The following is a 12,655-nucleotide window of genomic DNA, read 5'->3' on the forward strand; positions in this document are numbered from 1 at the left end:
CTCTAACCACATCCTTTTCATATGGGCGTCCTCCACGAGAAGTAAAGAGTCTTGCACTCCAGAAAAACCTTTTAGTGGGGAAGGGGGGTGCAATAGGGGGAGGGGGGGATGGACACAAACAGAATAGCCCATGCATCCCGCAGCTCCAGACAAGATAGCCTACATGTGTGAAGCTGTACAAGTAGCCTGCATGTAGGCTACGGAATAAGGGTGCAAGCAGAAAAAAAGCACTTTGAACCAATGCATATCATGCAACAGGTGATACAAGCAACATATTTCATCTAAGAGGGAAAAAACTCTCCAAATCTTGATTTATTTACAGAAACATACAAAACAACTCAATCTTTTTCTTAAATAAAAATATCTCTTTAGATCTTTGTTACTGCCGCTGTTGCAGTGCATCATTGACAGATTTAAGCTGATTGGTAGCTGTTAATAAACTCTGTCCTTCAATAAGTAAGCTTGGTAGGTTGCTAACTGACCCATAGTTCTGAAATAGAAAGAAAAAACGGTTATTTTAAAAATGACAGTTCCAAACACAAATTTGCAAAAAATTTCCTGCGATCTTATTTAGTAGAGCAGTTGGAGCTTTATCAAGAAATATTTCTGTTGTGGAGAGGAAAGGGGAGGGGGGTTAAGTGGCAGTGTTTAATAGCAGTGCTCTTGGACACATTTTTGGGCTGGCTGCCTAATGGTTACCATCCTAGGAACCAGACCAAGAGGCTCCTTCACTGCAAGCAGACATTGTATATTCCAAAAACAACAACAAAAAAAGCAATGTGAACTCTGTACACAAAAAATGTTAAGTGACAAAATTAATATTCCTTTTTTCCATTCACTACACATATTTTTTGGGCAAGGGAGGGGTTATCATGTACTGTTACTTGGAGGTTCAATATGGTGCACTGTGCTTTCAGTAGAATTATGGTAATTGTTATATGATACTTACCACCTTTGATGCCTTCTTTGAAGACAAATCTTTTCTGCATTCTTTCTGTAATACCTCAAGCTTGGCTAAAAATAGGCTAAAATCTTCCAGCAACTGCAGGGAATCAAAGATATTACTAAATAGCTGTAGGCAGATATTATGAGAAACCACACTGCCTCTAATAACTCATAAGCACTGTGCATAGCCTGCAAGCAGTCTCACGTTTGGGGAGCACAAATGCAAGCGGCTTAGCTGTGAGCGCTGAATCAAGCGGCAAGGCCGCAAGACAAGAAAGTGTTCTTCTCAAAGGTCAGCCTGTTTGCAGGCTATTCTATGTATAGTCATTCAGTTTTTACAGTGCTTTTAATATTAGACCTGATGCTCACCAGAACTTTGACGAGTTCTCAATTCTGAATCATCAGCTGGCTTGAAGATGTGAATTTTATTCCCTCATAATGTTCAAAACAATAATTCATGCCCTTATTCATAAACAAGTTTTTACTAATCAAAAATAAACTCTGTATCCTCTAACTGCCATGTAATATCTTCTATAGTATGCACTAAGGACAAACTTCGGTAGTGTGGCAGCTCTTGTAAGCTTGTAATTTTATTTGTCACCATGGTGTAGCAGCTGTCATTGTTTTTGGGTTAGGGACATTGTTTCTGCTGCTTTTTCTATTGTTCTGTCAAAAGGTATCAAGCCATTCATGTGAGACCATGTTGGGAGAGGTGCTTCATGACCCACAAACTTAAGGAATTTACTTTTAAACTTTACCTTTTGTCTCTCATTGTTTTGCTGAAGGTTACTTTTCTCACTCTCAAGCTTTGCTGAGATCCTATAGAAATAATATAACAAGGTATAAGTCTGGAAAGATGCATTTTGAACCTAATATTGAAATCAAGGTGGTGCACAAACAGAGTAATGCAGGCTTATATTACACCAATTTGGACTTGCCTTCACCTTGTATTTTCATAAGTTGTAGTCTGGAAAGGGATTTTGTGAAGAGACCTGGTTTATAAAAATATTAACATGGTTTTTACAGTTTCAAGATTTTCACAAAAACATACCTTGATCTCTTTTGCTGCACACTAAGGAGATCTTTACGAAGTTTGTTTACTTTTGATTTTGCCTGCAAGATAAACTTTATTAATAAGACAAAGTTCAACCACTGCTATAAGCTCATAAATATCACACAATCCTAGTAAAATATGTCCCTTTCATTACATTCCTTGTTAAGGAAAGCTTGGTACTACCAGTATGTTTTATATTATTATTATAATTATTATTATAAAGATGATTCCAAAACCATGCTGTCTAACAATCAACACAGTCCATAGTTTCTGATTTCTTCTTTTATCACCCGATTATAGTATCATTCAGTCTCTGGTTGTGGTTACCGTAATAGCAGCTTTTAGCTTACCTTCCTGAGATTGGCCCTCAGCATTTGGTTTTCTCTGTAAACATCAATCTGCAAGTCAAAGCAGGACCATAGCCAGAAAAACATTATGACTGAGGCAATGATATTTGTCCGTTTGTTTATTTTAATATTGCTAGCACTGACTTAATTACTTCCCCCTTCAAAAAAGAAAAACAAAAACTTATTGTAGCAAAAAATTGACTGAGGCAAGGGCCTCAGTTTACCTGCTATTAGCTACGGCTTTGTAATTGGCACTGATTGTGACAGTTAATACATTTTCAAAAAAAGCTATTTTGGTGCTAAAAACTAAGATTAAATAAATATTGTTTCAGCATGGACACCCTTGGGATAAAACTTAGTCTAATAGTAAGATTATAATTAATAATATTAGGAGTTGTTTGTTTTTGCTGAGACTTCAGTGGCTGAGTTACTTGTCCAGGTGGAAATTAATGATCTTACTACTAAATTAAATAAACTCACAGTTTCACTGAAAGATTTTCTTATTTGAATGAAAAACTCCTTCACAGCTTGCTTGCCAGCAGCTGACTCCATGTCATTCCTACATGATTTTAAGAAAACAAAAAGTCAATTACTGAGAGGCAATAAAAAAACGAAACCAAAATCTCTCAAATAGCTGGTCAATAGCACACGCTACACAGAAAAAAACTCTGGGTTCTCTCGACAGGAGTTGAACCAATGACCAGCTCAGTCTGCTATTATACCAGTTACAAGTACCTTGTTACATGGCTTAGCTCCTGCCTTCAGTGTTAAGGCATCCGACCAATGTACATAAGGACATGTACGCCTAAGGTTGTTTTGTTTTGTTTTATTTTGTTTTTCAGCGTTAAGTTTCATTCTCATTTTGTTGAGAAGTAGTTGCCCTGTAGTCACCTGATTTCCAGGGCTTCTTCTTCTATGACTGTGAGAATAACATCAAGGTCTGTGATCTCAGACATGCTGTTCTTTCTTCCCTGATCAGCATTAAACAGCCTCACAAAATTATTTTCTGACAGGGAGAAACATCAAGAAAAGTAATTAATTTAACATGAATCCCCAGGCAATAACATCATGTGGAACTCTCATTCTTGTATAAAAAGCTGATACTTTCACTTCATCTTTTAGCTAGAGTGCCCCATTTGACGCTGAAAGTAATGTGATGATAGAATTTCTCAGATCACGTGCAAAGCAAATGAATCCTGCCATCTGATTTTGATCTTAAATTCAGTGCTTGAAACAAACAACAGCCTACATGTATGCTGCTTGTGAGCATATCCAGGTTTCTAGTGCTTTTAGTAAGACCCAGCACCCACTACAGCTCTGGTGGCACTTCTTTTCTGAATCACCAGCTATATACATATTCTAAAGCAGTTGCTAAACTTCGGCCCTCTAGAGGCCTTCTAGAGGGCCTCTTATTGCTCTCAGAGGGGTAGGGCTGTACAGGGTAGCCATCTACTTTGAATCTTATTGAAAGCACTACCATCTCTGCACCATAAAGTTCCTAGGAATAGCCACATCCCTAGACAGGACGATAATCCATAGCTGGTTACCACCACCCCCACCTCCCCAGCATATTTTGTGGCCTGCCTTTACTTAACAATTCGCTTGTACCTCAGCCCTGAACAGTAACCAAACCTGGACAATCAATTACAATCACATTCTTCAAACAACCATTGCCAAATCTTTTTCACTTACTCCTATACTCATTTTCTAAAGATTCCATTTCTTTGTCCCCAGCTTGTTCCGCATCATCCCTTCTTCGTTTTCGACCTGCTCTTGTCTTCAACGTACCAGGACCTGAAAGAGGGGTCTTCTCTGGCAACAACTGGCAAATCAGAAAAATAGGAAAATTACCTTGTTTAAAAACAACACAAACCTAAAATGCACAGGTGTACTACAAAAAGATTTTGTTCCCTCCATCTTTTACACCATCTAATTTGCATCTTGTTAAAGTTCTACAAGTGGACACTTAGGCCTTGAAGAAATACTGTGTTTTGAAATCCCCCATGAATATATTTAACTCTTCATATTTCTCCAACTTTCTACTTTGTTTTTGGTCTAGATACTTAATGAACTTCAAATTGAACTTTGAGTCTCAAGGTTGAATTTTGTGGTGTTTGTGTCAGCGTAAATATATATGTAGGCCTGTCATAGATAAATAAATAGTTTTCTAAGTACCTTTTGTGATGATGGACTAGGAGTTTGTTCTCTGCTCTCTACACTATCTATGAAAAGCAGTCCAAAAAAAAAAAAAACAATGTAGTAATTTCATGCTGTGAACCACTAGTAAAATACACTGTAATAAAACAATTATTTTTGCTGGCTGAGCCACCAGTTCTCTTGAAAACAAAGGAAACACTAGACTGTTCCAGACTCTAAGTTTATGGGAGTGAGCAAAGGTGAAAAAGGCAAGTGCAAAAACAAGGGGGACCTGAGAAGAATACTCTTTCCCACCCTAAAACCCCTTGCCTTTTTAGAGGGGGGCATAGAAGGCTCTGAACACTGCAACACTGCAAAAAATTAAACAAACACTGCATCACCACAAGAAAAGTCAACGAAACACCGTCTTTGCAATATTTTATATATGTTTTAAGCTCCATGATTTAGACGTTACGCCTCAAAAATTTTCCACTAGGTACATGTCTAATAAATTAGCATGGATTGACAAAGTTTACATGCTAAATTCAGGTCTGAGAAAGATCAAACAAGAAACCACAGCCCCAAAATTTCATTTCACCAAACACTGTAGGGTAAAAAAAGACAAACATTGCACACCGTAGGGTTTCAGATCACTGCAACACCACAAGGTGAGACTCTATTCACCGCATCACCACACTAAAAAAACAATCAACACCCCAACACTGCAAAGCCCCATGTCCCCCTCTTTTTACCACTCGTTCTTCATGCCAGCTTCCAACTACTAACCAAACACCCAGAATAGGCTAAAGAAAAACTTGCAGTGTTATTTTTAAACTACCAATAAATACAAACTTTCAGAAATTATTACCCTGGAAGAATACAATAATTATTTAAAAATGGGTCATTAGAAAAATTGGTCATTGACAAGAGTTTTCATCGGCTTAGCCATCATGGTATATGAGCCATTATACCATGCTCTACAAATAAATTACAGTAAACGTGAGTGTAGTTTAGGGGGCATTTTTTATTTTTACTTTATTTTGTTTTGTTTTGTTTTGCTTTTTTTTAAATAAGATAAATTTTTCCACTCAGGTTTGTCAGATCTATTATCCATTTGGTGCTACATGCCTTGTTGGCTTACAGACTATCTACCATCGTATCCAATGTACACTCATGGAATAATTGCTAATAATTAGTTATAGCTGTGTTAATTATTAACACGTCTATAACTAATAGCAGGCCAGGAAAGATGGCAAGCAGGCACTTTAATGTTACAGCTAAATCGCTTATAATAATAAAACTTCTATCCATATCATGGAACATGTATTTACCTGTTTGAAGTTTGGCCAGTGGACTCTCAAGCACAATAATTGAATTTCGGCTTTCATCGGGTGTCCTGGAGGGCACAGCTGATGACAATTGATCATGATCAGTCAGAAGACCATCTTGATTTAAAACATGACGAGAATCATCTTGTGGCTCTCCTGGGTGGAGGGTCTTGTTTGATTTTGACACAGCAGCTGCATATGCAAATATAGGAGATTGCGATTCTGTCAAGATATCCTCACGATGCTCATCTGATGTTGATGGAATTGGAGAGAGTTCTTGTGTCCTTGGCAGGTCAGATGGTGACTGCTTTGAAACAAAATAATAATCAGTGGATATTATTCATTTGTGCCAACTAGCTATTTGCCAATCTTCTGATAATAAGCCTTCCTGAAAAATGGTGATATTATTTTTGAAAAACCAGTTTATACCTTGAAAAAGATTTTAGAAATTGTTCTGCAATTCTAAATTTTTACACACACAAAGTTGAATCAAATCAGAATGTGCAAAGTGCACAGTCTAATAAGCTCATGGCTGGGTTGCAGACATTGCCAGTCAGGGGAGTATTTAGGGACTCTAGTGACTTACTGATCACCATATTATGTTAGACACCTCTGAGTGGCTGACTTTCTCAAACACCGACAACGAATACCAGTAACATCTGCAGGTGTTATTTAATGTTAAATAACGACAGAGATAAATAAGTTTTATTAAGTTAGTGTTAACTACAAGAACAAAGAATACAGCATATAATAATTACATTTAAGCTTACTTGACTTGAGATAACAGTACTGGCTTGGGAAGAGCCATCTGTCCAGTTTGTTTTAACTTTAAAGCTTCTTATTGTAGTCTGCCGCTTTCTAAAAGCAAATATTCCATAAATAATAGGGCATCCTTCATAACTATCACACAGAACAATGTTGGATCCGTTAATTTAAGCTAAAAATTCTAATTAATTTGTTGCTTCGTGATCGCTTGGTCGGTTGGACTAGTTAGTTAATCAATCCAGATCTATGAATTACAACTTGAAAAACTTCCCAAGGTAGTAAGTAATGTAAACGCTAAGTTGACCGCCAAGCAAACGCTAAGTAAACGCTAAGTGAACTCAATATCAATCATCACTTAACTAAACAATGTAAGATAAAGACATGAAGCGGCCTCGCAACCAAGTCAAACAAGGCGACTCGCCATCACAACACTGGACGATTTCATTTCGATCTACTTTCAAACCACCAATAAAGGATAAGTTGCACAACGTAGGAAATATAGTAATGAACTTACGAAGGTCTTCGCCTATCCAAGCCGGCTTGCCTGAAGGAGCGAAGAGAATAGGTAGCGGAGTTTTGAGAGGGACGATCTTCGTCAGTCTCTGCCGCCATTTTTTGTCCGTTCACATGCCCAGTCTTCTTGCGCATCGTCCAGGCAAGAAGGTCCGCAATCGTGCTAAAAAGTTTGTGAGGAAGATGCAAACGGAACCCCAAAACACTCCCGAAACGACTGGGAATTAAGCCGTAGCTAAAGATATGAGAGGATTGTCTTGCATTTTAAGTCCGTCTGTTTTCCTTATATTCTCTTTAAGATTATCGAGGAGGTCAGAAAACTGAATATCGCGCGGGTTTGAACGAGCGCAAACGGAAGGGGCTGGGCGCCATAAGAAATAAAGAGACGGCTGTGAACAGACTTGCGTACGGTATACCTAAGTATGATAAAAGGAGGCGAGAAGAGTCAATCGGTGAAAAAGTTAAGCCTGAACAATACAATATAAAGTTCTCAGTGGTTCAATTATTTCTTTTCATGATAAGGGAGTCGAATCTACAGAAACAACCTCGTTCTTGGGGTCTCTCTTCTTTAAGACCCCCAGGGGAAACGAGTTTGATCAAGAAAGTGAACAAATCACGAGAAAATCATAAAAACAAAAAAAACAAACAAAAAGAAACCGGAGTGGACTGGGCTTGCAGTCGAAGTTGCTAAGCTGCTTTGAAGATGAACTGTGGGGCCGAACTTACAGACAATCGAACGTAGCATACTTCTGACTACCCCCAGTTAACTTTTGATGTCGTGGTTAAGTCCCCACCTGGAGTTTTATTTGATTTTTGATGTGGAACAAGGGTATGCGAATCAATCCGGGAGACGACTAAAATTCAGGTTAATCTTGTATGCTTGATTATTCACGCACAAATTATGACTTCAGGGTATAAACAAATCGGAAATACACCTGTCAACAGCTGATCAATGCGAATTTTAAAAGTTCGTAAGTTTCTTTACTTTAGACTGGCTCATTATCTCCACCTCGAGAGCTCCCAAAAGCTTCATCGATCTCTACTCAGAAAGTTGCCTTTCTTATCATATCCTGACTTATCACCATATTATATCGTTGGTAACTTCATTATAAGAAATATTAATGAGCTTTTGCCCCCGCATGTTTAATTTCTGGTTAACCTGGAAAATAAAATAATATAAAACTATACATCAGCAATAGTTTAAATTCGAGCAAGTTCTCGTCGGTGAGTTTCCTTGCAGAGATGTTTCCGCTTTCACGTTCAGCGCGGGCTTATCATCAAAGTCAAACAAGAACATTTCGTTTTCGTTGTGGCCCAGAGAACATCCGTGTATGCGCAAGCTGCGATCATCTTTGAAGCACGTTTTAGTCGTCTGTGTTATCTTTTCCTCTGTCTTTCTCTTCTGACAAGGAATACAATAAAACGGTGTCAGTGAATTGTGAAATTCTCTGTGATGCGCGGCTTGGTAAAACACAGACTGGAATCGATGAGGACACTTGCGGTTTTCGTAACAGGGAAGCGGATATACACTGTAAAAGTGAATCAAATATTCCTCCCTTGTTCTAAAGTACTTCCCACAAGAACAGTTACATTTCTTGTGTGAGTTTTTCATGTGTATTTCTTTCTGGTCCTGGGAGAGAAATTCCTTCTGCGGGCAAAACTGACAAGAGATTCGCAACGCCGATTGAACGAGCTTTATGTCCTTCGTTAGGGTTGCTCTTGCCTCCATTTTAGATTTTTCGTCAATATTGTGTTCGCTCTTCATATGCGCTTTTTTGATTTCTTCTGAACAGAACAGTTCATCGCAATACAGACATGTGGTTTGAGTAGCTTTGTGCTTTGAAAGGGCTTCTTCCGATTCAAATCTTTGATGGTAACGATGACATGAAGGGTTTTCACAGAAATAGTCATGTTCTGCAGTGTTATGCTCTACTGTTTCTTGATGGTTCGCAAAAATAAGGCGGCAAAACCTGCACGAATCTTCCACAACTTCGAGAATGTCCGTTTCTATACCGTTGATCTCTTGGATATCCAGATCGGGACAAAACGACTTCAAGATAGAGATAAGCTCGTCATGTTGCCTTTCTCGTTCAGCTACCAGATAGACCCGAGTCCGCGAGATTTTTTCGTCGTCTAGTTCAGCAAAATCTCCATATTTCCCCAGAAGATGTGCAATAAGCCCCGTATCAGATGCATACGGGGAGGTGGTCAGTGAGAAATGATTCTCGATCCAGTCAGAATCTCTCGGTGGTAAAGCTTTGACAGGAGTATCTTTCCTTAAGAAGACGTGAAGTTTTATTCGCGATGCCTTCGCAACCGCGGAAGCAAACTTGACGTCTTCGATGAAGTTTCGACAACTGCTCTCCCAAACCAAATAAAATTCGTCGTAACATCTTTTCGCGTTCATCGTCACTCGATTGTGCTTAAGCAACTGTGAACAGTTTGCCCAACACAGTCCTTAAATTAGTTCTTAAGTCGCAGTAATTGAACTTACGAGAAGGAAGACTAAGAATATTGTATTTCCATTCGGCCGAGACAACTTTGACGGCAGGTGGGCATATGAACAAACAAAACACCATCATAAGCGGCTTCAACGCAGTGCGGAAAGTTGACAAGATTCTTGAGTTGACTTCTCAAAACAATCAAGTCCAAACAGAAAACAGTCACCCACGTCGAGAAACAAAGGAGGGCAAACCTTCGTGTATACAAGAGGACAGAAAATTGCAATCATAGCATTTATAATTGGGATAACAAAAGCCAATTCTCGATTTCAATAAAACGATATTACGGTGTTAAAAGGCTGTTAATTGAGTGAAAATATTAGTGAGGCTTTTGTTTGTTTTTAATCTTCCGTCGATATTTCTGATTGTAAAACCACAGATAATCATATTGACACGAAAGACAAGGTGCCAATGACCAGTCGAAAAGAGATCTAGAGCACTTAGATGAAGGCACGGTTCATGTCAACATACAAATCGCGGCTTGTTTGCGGATGAGACAGCCGGCAGTGTGACAACAATAAAGCACCCTGGCTTAATTGAACGCGGGACACAGGAAAAAAAACTTGATAGACATTTATTTAAATCAAGTGGCCCTAAGATATTCTCATAAAATCAAAGTTCCGAATAGAAGAGTTTCAATGACTTGTTATGACTTTCGGAAATGTTTGTTTAAGTTATGGTCTTCCGACGCCCCCGCAGTCGCATGTTTGCCGTTGGCTAGTGACTAGAGACCAACTTTATCTTCGGAAAACGAGCACTTCACGACAACCTTTGGTCAGCGATTCGAGTCCCCGCCAAACTTGAGCCCAGAGTTCGCCCCTGCTCGGTCAGCACCTAGACTGGCGGCTCAACCGCTGACCAAGGAGACCTGCTGATAGTCAAGTTCCTGAATGTCAAGTAGAAAGAAGGCACTGACATTCTCGTCACCAATGCTACTCGTTTCGATTCGTTTGTATGTTGTGATGGAGTTATGACGCGAGTGTTGTTCCCCCACCACTTGACAAAAGAGACTGAGGTCCTGGGTGCGAGTCACGAAGATGATACACTAACGCACTTGATCTCACGGCTCGGTCATAAATGAGAACGTACGAATAGTACAATAAAAAGTAACCGTTATAAAGGGTACAGAAAATAGCCCTTTTATCAACAAACGCATACAGTAATCTTAAGTCTTGCGCCTGATTATAGAGACACTGATTTTTCCGTCAATCGATCAATAAACCGGCCGATCTCTAACAGCTACAAGCACACTTGAGAGCCAATAATAGCGCGTGCAGCATTTACAGTATTTAAGAAATAGAAAACATGTACCGTGTTTCTATCGAGTTTTTGTATAAATCTACCGGCTTTCTATCACGAATGCCGTTCTCTGATTGGCTAAGCTACTCACTATCTATTTTGTGATAGATAGTGAGTAGCGTAGCAGTGTACCCTTGTCAATAAAATGACGGCCCCTTCTTGGCGTTTTCAAAGTATCTGTGAAGAGGATTTAGTTAAAGTTTTGAACGACTAGCTAGTAGATTTACACTAAAACAATTAGATTATTCGCTCTCGATTTCTATTCAGTTGTGATGGTTGACAAGGGTGCAGCCCGATAAAAATCGAGAGCGAATAATCTAATTGTTTAATATATAGAAACACGATTTAAACCAATCAGCGCGCGTATTTTCTTTGGGCTATTTTCTGAAGTAATCAACGTTGTTCCTCAGTTAGTCGTGCCCGGCGTTCTCCATACAGCCTCCAAAATTACAACTGTCCGGTCTGTTTACTGTTTGATTATCATTCAGTGGAGATATAGCCGACTTGTCAGGAGAACATATCCTGTGTTTTTCCGCTACTTTTTTACGACCATAACTCCCTGGTATAGGACTTCGATTATCTACGGACTCAACCTTGCCATTGTGAATTCCACTTGCTGCCGGTGATGAAGAGATGGAGGCTGGTGAAGGGTACACTGCGAAAAAGTGATCTAAATACTCCAAACGGTCTCCAAAATATCGTCCGCAAGGGCATGCACATTTCTTGTGGGAGTTTCTTTTGTGAATTTCGAGAACATCAGGAGAACAGAAGACCTTGGTGGGACAGAAAGGGCAGCGAAGTTGATCTTGAATGTGTTGTTTCAAGTCACTTTCCTGTTGGAATGAATTTTCTTTTTTGTTGAATTTGCATTCCTGATTTGGGCAAACAAACCCATGCACCGCTCTGTCATGATAGTTTAGTTCTGTTTTCCCGGTGAAAGCAATAAAGCAATATGGACATTTGAACTGTACAAAATCCAGCAATGTTGTTTCTGGTTTAAATTCGACGAATTCGAGCTTGACACGTTGCTTTTTGTACAAGGTTTTGGCGAGTTCTTCGTTACCTCTCGTCGATTTTGAGATGACATAATACGCACGAGTGGCATTGGAATCACTGTTGACAAACGAACCATCTCTGGTGGATAGACTTGCTGCACATTTCGGCCTACTTTTTTTAACAGGCGTTAATGTATAGTCGGCTTCAAATTTAAAGCTAGTTACATACGATTCCAGCAATTTCCAAGCGGAGTCTGTCTGTTCTACGGATGCAGGGTGCTTAAATAGCCATGGTTGGTACTTCGGAAGCGATTTCCACGAAACATCGTGTCGGTAGAATATGTGAACAACAATAGTCCCTCGTAGCGATGGCGACAGCGTGATTCCCTTGATAAAATTGATCAAGTCCGTATCCCACTCGATAAAGAACACCATACGTCGATTGGAATTCATGGCGAGCGCACAAAAATTTGCGATATTGTGCAAATTGCTGAATTCAGAGGGAACATAAGATCGGCAGTCTCCTTGAACACCAAATCGTTTGCTTTCGCTGAAAGAATTCGTTTACTTTAAAAAATCGCAGTGTCATTTGGTTCCTCGTCGCCATAGACAAGACATCCAGCCCTTCTGAAGCTTCTCGGTTGATTTGAAATCTCAAATAAGGCTAAATAAACTTCATGTAACCTCCTGTTGTGTTGAGTTCTGAAGATGAATAATTACATTTTGTTTAAATTCTTCTTTGTTCACTGTATCGTATAGTTTGTTTATAATA

The 12,655-nt window shown here is 39.2% G+C and overlaps 3 protein-coding genes across 6 annotated transcripts; all 3 read right to left on the reverse strand.

Moving 5' to 3' along the window:
* Positions 1-275: 275 nt before the first annotated feature.
* On the reverse strand, positions 276-7,238 carry LOC110065678 (uncharacterized). Of its 4 annotated transcripts, none has more exons than XM_089270869.1 (12): positions 7,090-7,238; positions 6,581-6,668; positions 5,814-6,114; positions 4,522-4,568; positions 4,039-4,168; positions 3,238-3,352; positions 2,827-2,905; positions 2,350-2,397; positions 1,997-2,058; positions 1,704-1,764; positions 950-1,042; positions 276-490 (listed from the first exon to the last, which is right to left on the reverse strand). In XM_089270869.1, the coding sequence occupies exons 1-12, from the start codon at positions 7,221-7,223 to the stop codon at positions 380-382; spliced, it is 1,269 nt and encodes a 422-aa protein (XP_089126995.1). In that variant the 5' UTR covers positions 7,224-7,238; the 3' UTR covers positions 276-379. The 4 variants fall into 4 exon arrangements, with proteins under 4 accessions (XP_089126995.1, XP_089126994.1, XP_089126993.1 ...); XM_089270868.1 differs by having other exon boundaries at positions 5,814-6,117; XM_089270867.1 differs by having other exon boundaries at positions 6,569-6,668.
* Positions 7,239-7,948: 710 nt separating this feature from the next.
* On the reverse strand, positions 7,949-9,838 carry LOC110065636 (uncharacterized). Its single transcript, XM_020772790.2, has one exon. It carries the CDS (start codon positions 9,493-9,495, stop codon positions 8,278-8,280), a length of 1,218 nt encoding a protein of 405 aa, XP_020628449.2. The 5' UTR covers positions 9,496-9,838; the 3' UTR covers positions 7,949-8,277.
* A 306-nt stretch (positions 9,839-10,144) lies between these two features.
* Positions 10,145-12,624, reverse strand: LOC110065726 (uncharacterized). The gene has a single exon (XM_020772888.2). It carries the CDS (start codon positions 12,334-12,336, stop codon positions 11,299-11,301), a length of 1,038 nt encoding a protein of 345 aa, XP_020628547.1. The 5' UTR covers positions 12,337-12,624; the 3' UTR covers positions 10,145-11,298.
* Between the last annotated feature and the right edge of the window lie 31 nt (positions 12,625-12,655).

The sequence above is a fragment of the Orbicella faveolata genome, unplaced genomic scaffold, assembly GCF_042242905.1.
Source record: "Orbicella faveolata isolate gen_17 unplaced genomic scaffold, um_ofav_v1 contig_34, whole genome shotgun sequence".
In the NCBI taxonomy this organism is placed as follows: Eukaryota; Metazoa; Cnidaria; class Anthozoa; order Scleractinia; family Merulinidae; genus Orbicella; species Orbicella faveolata.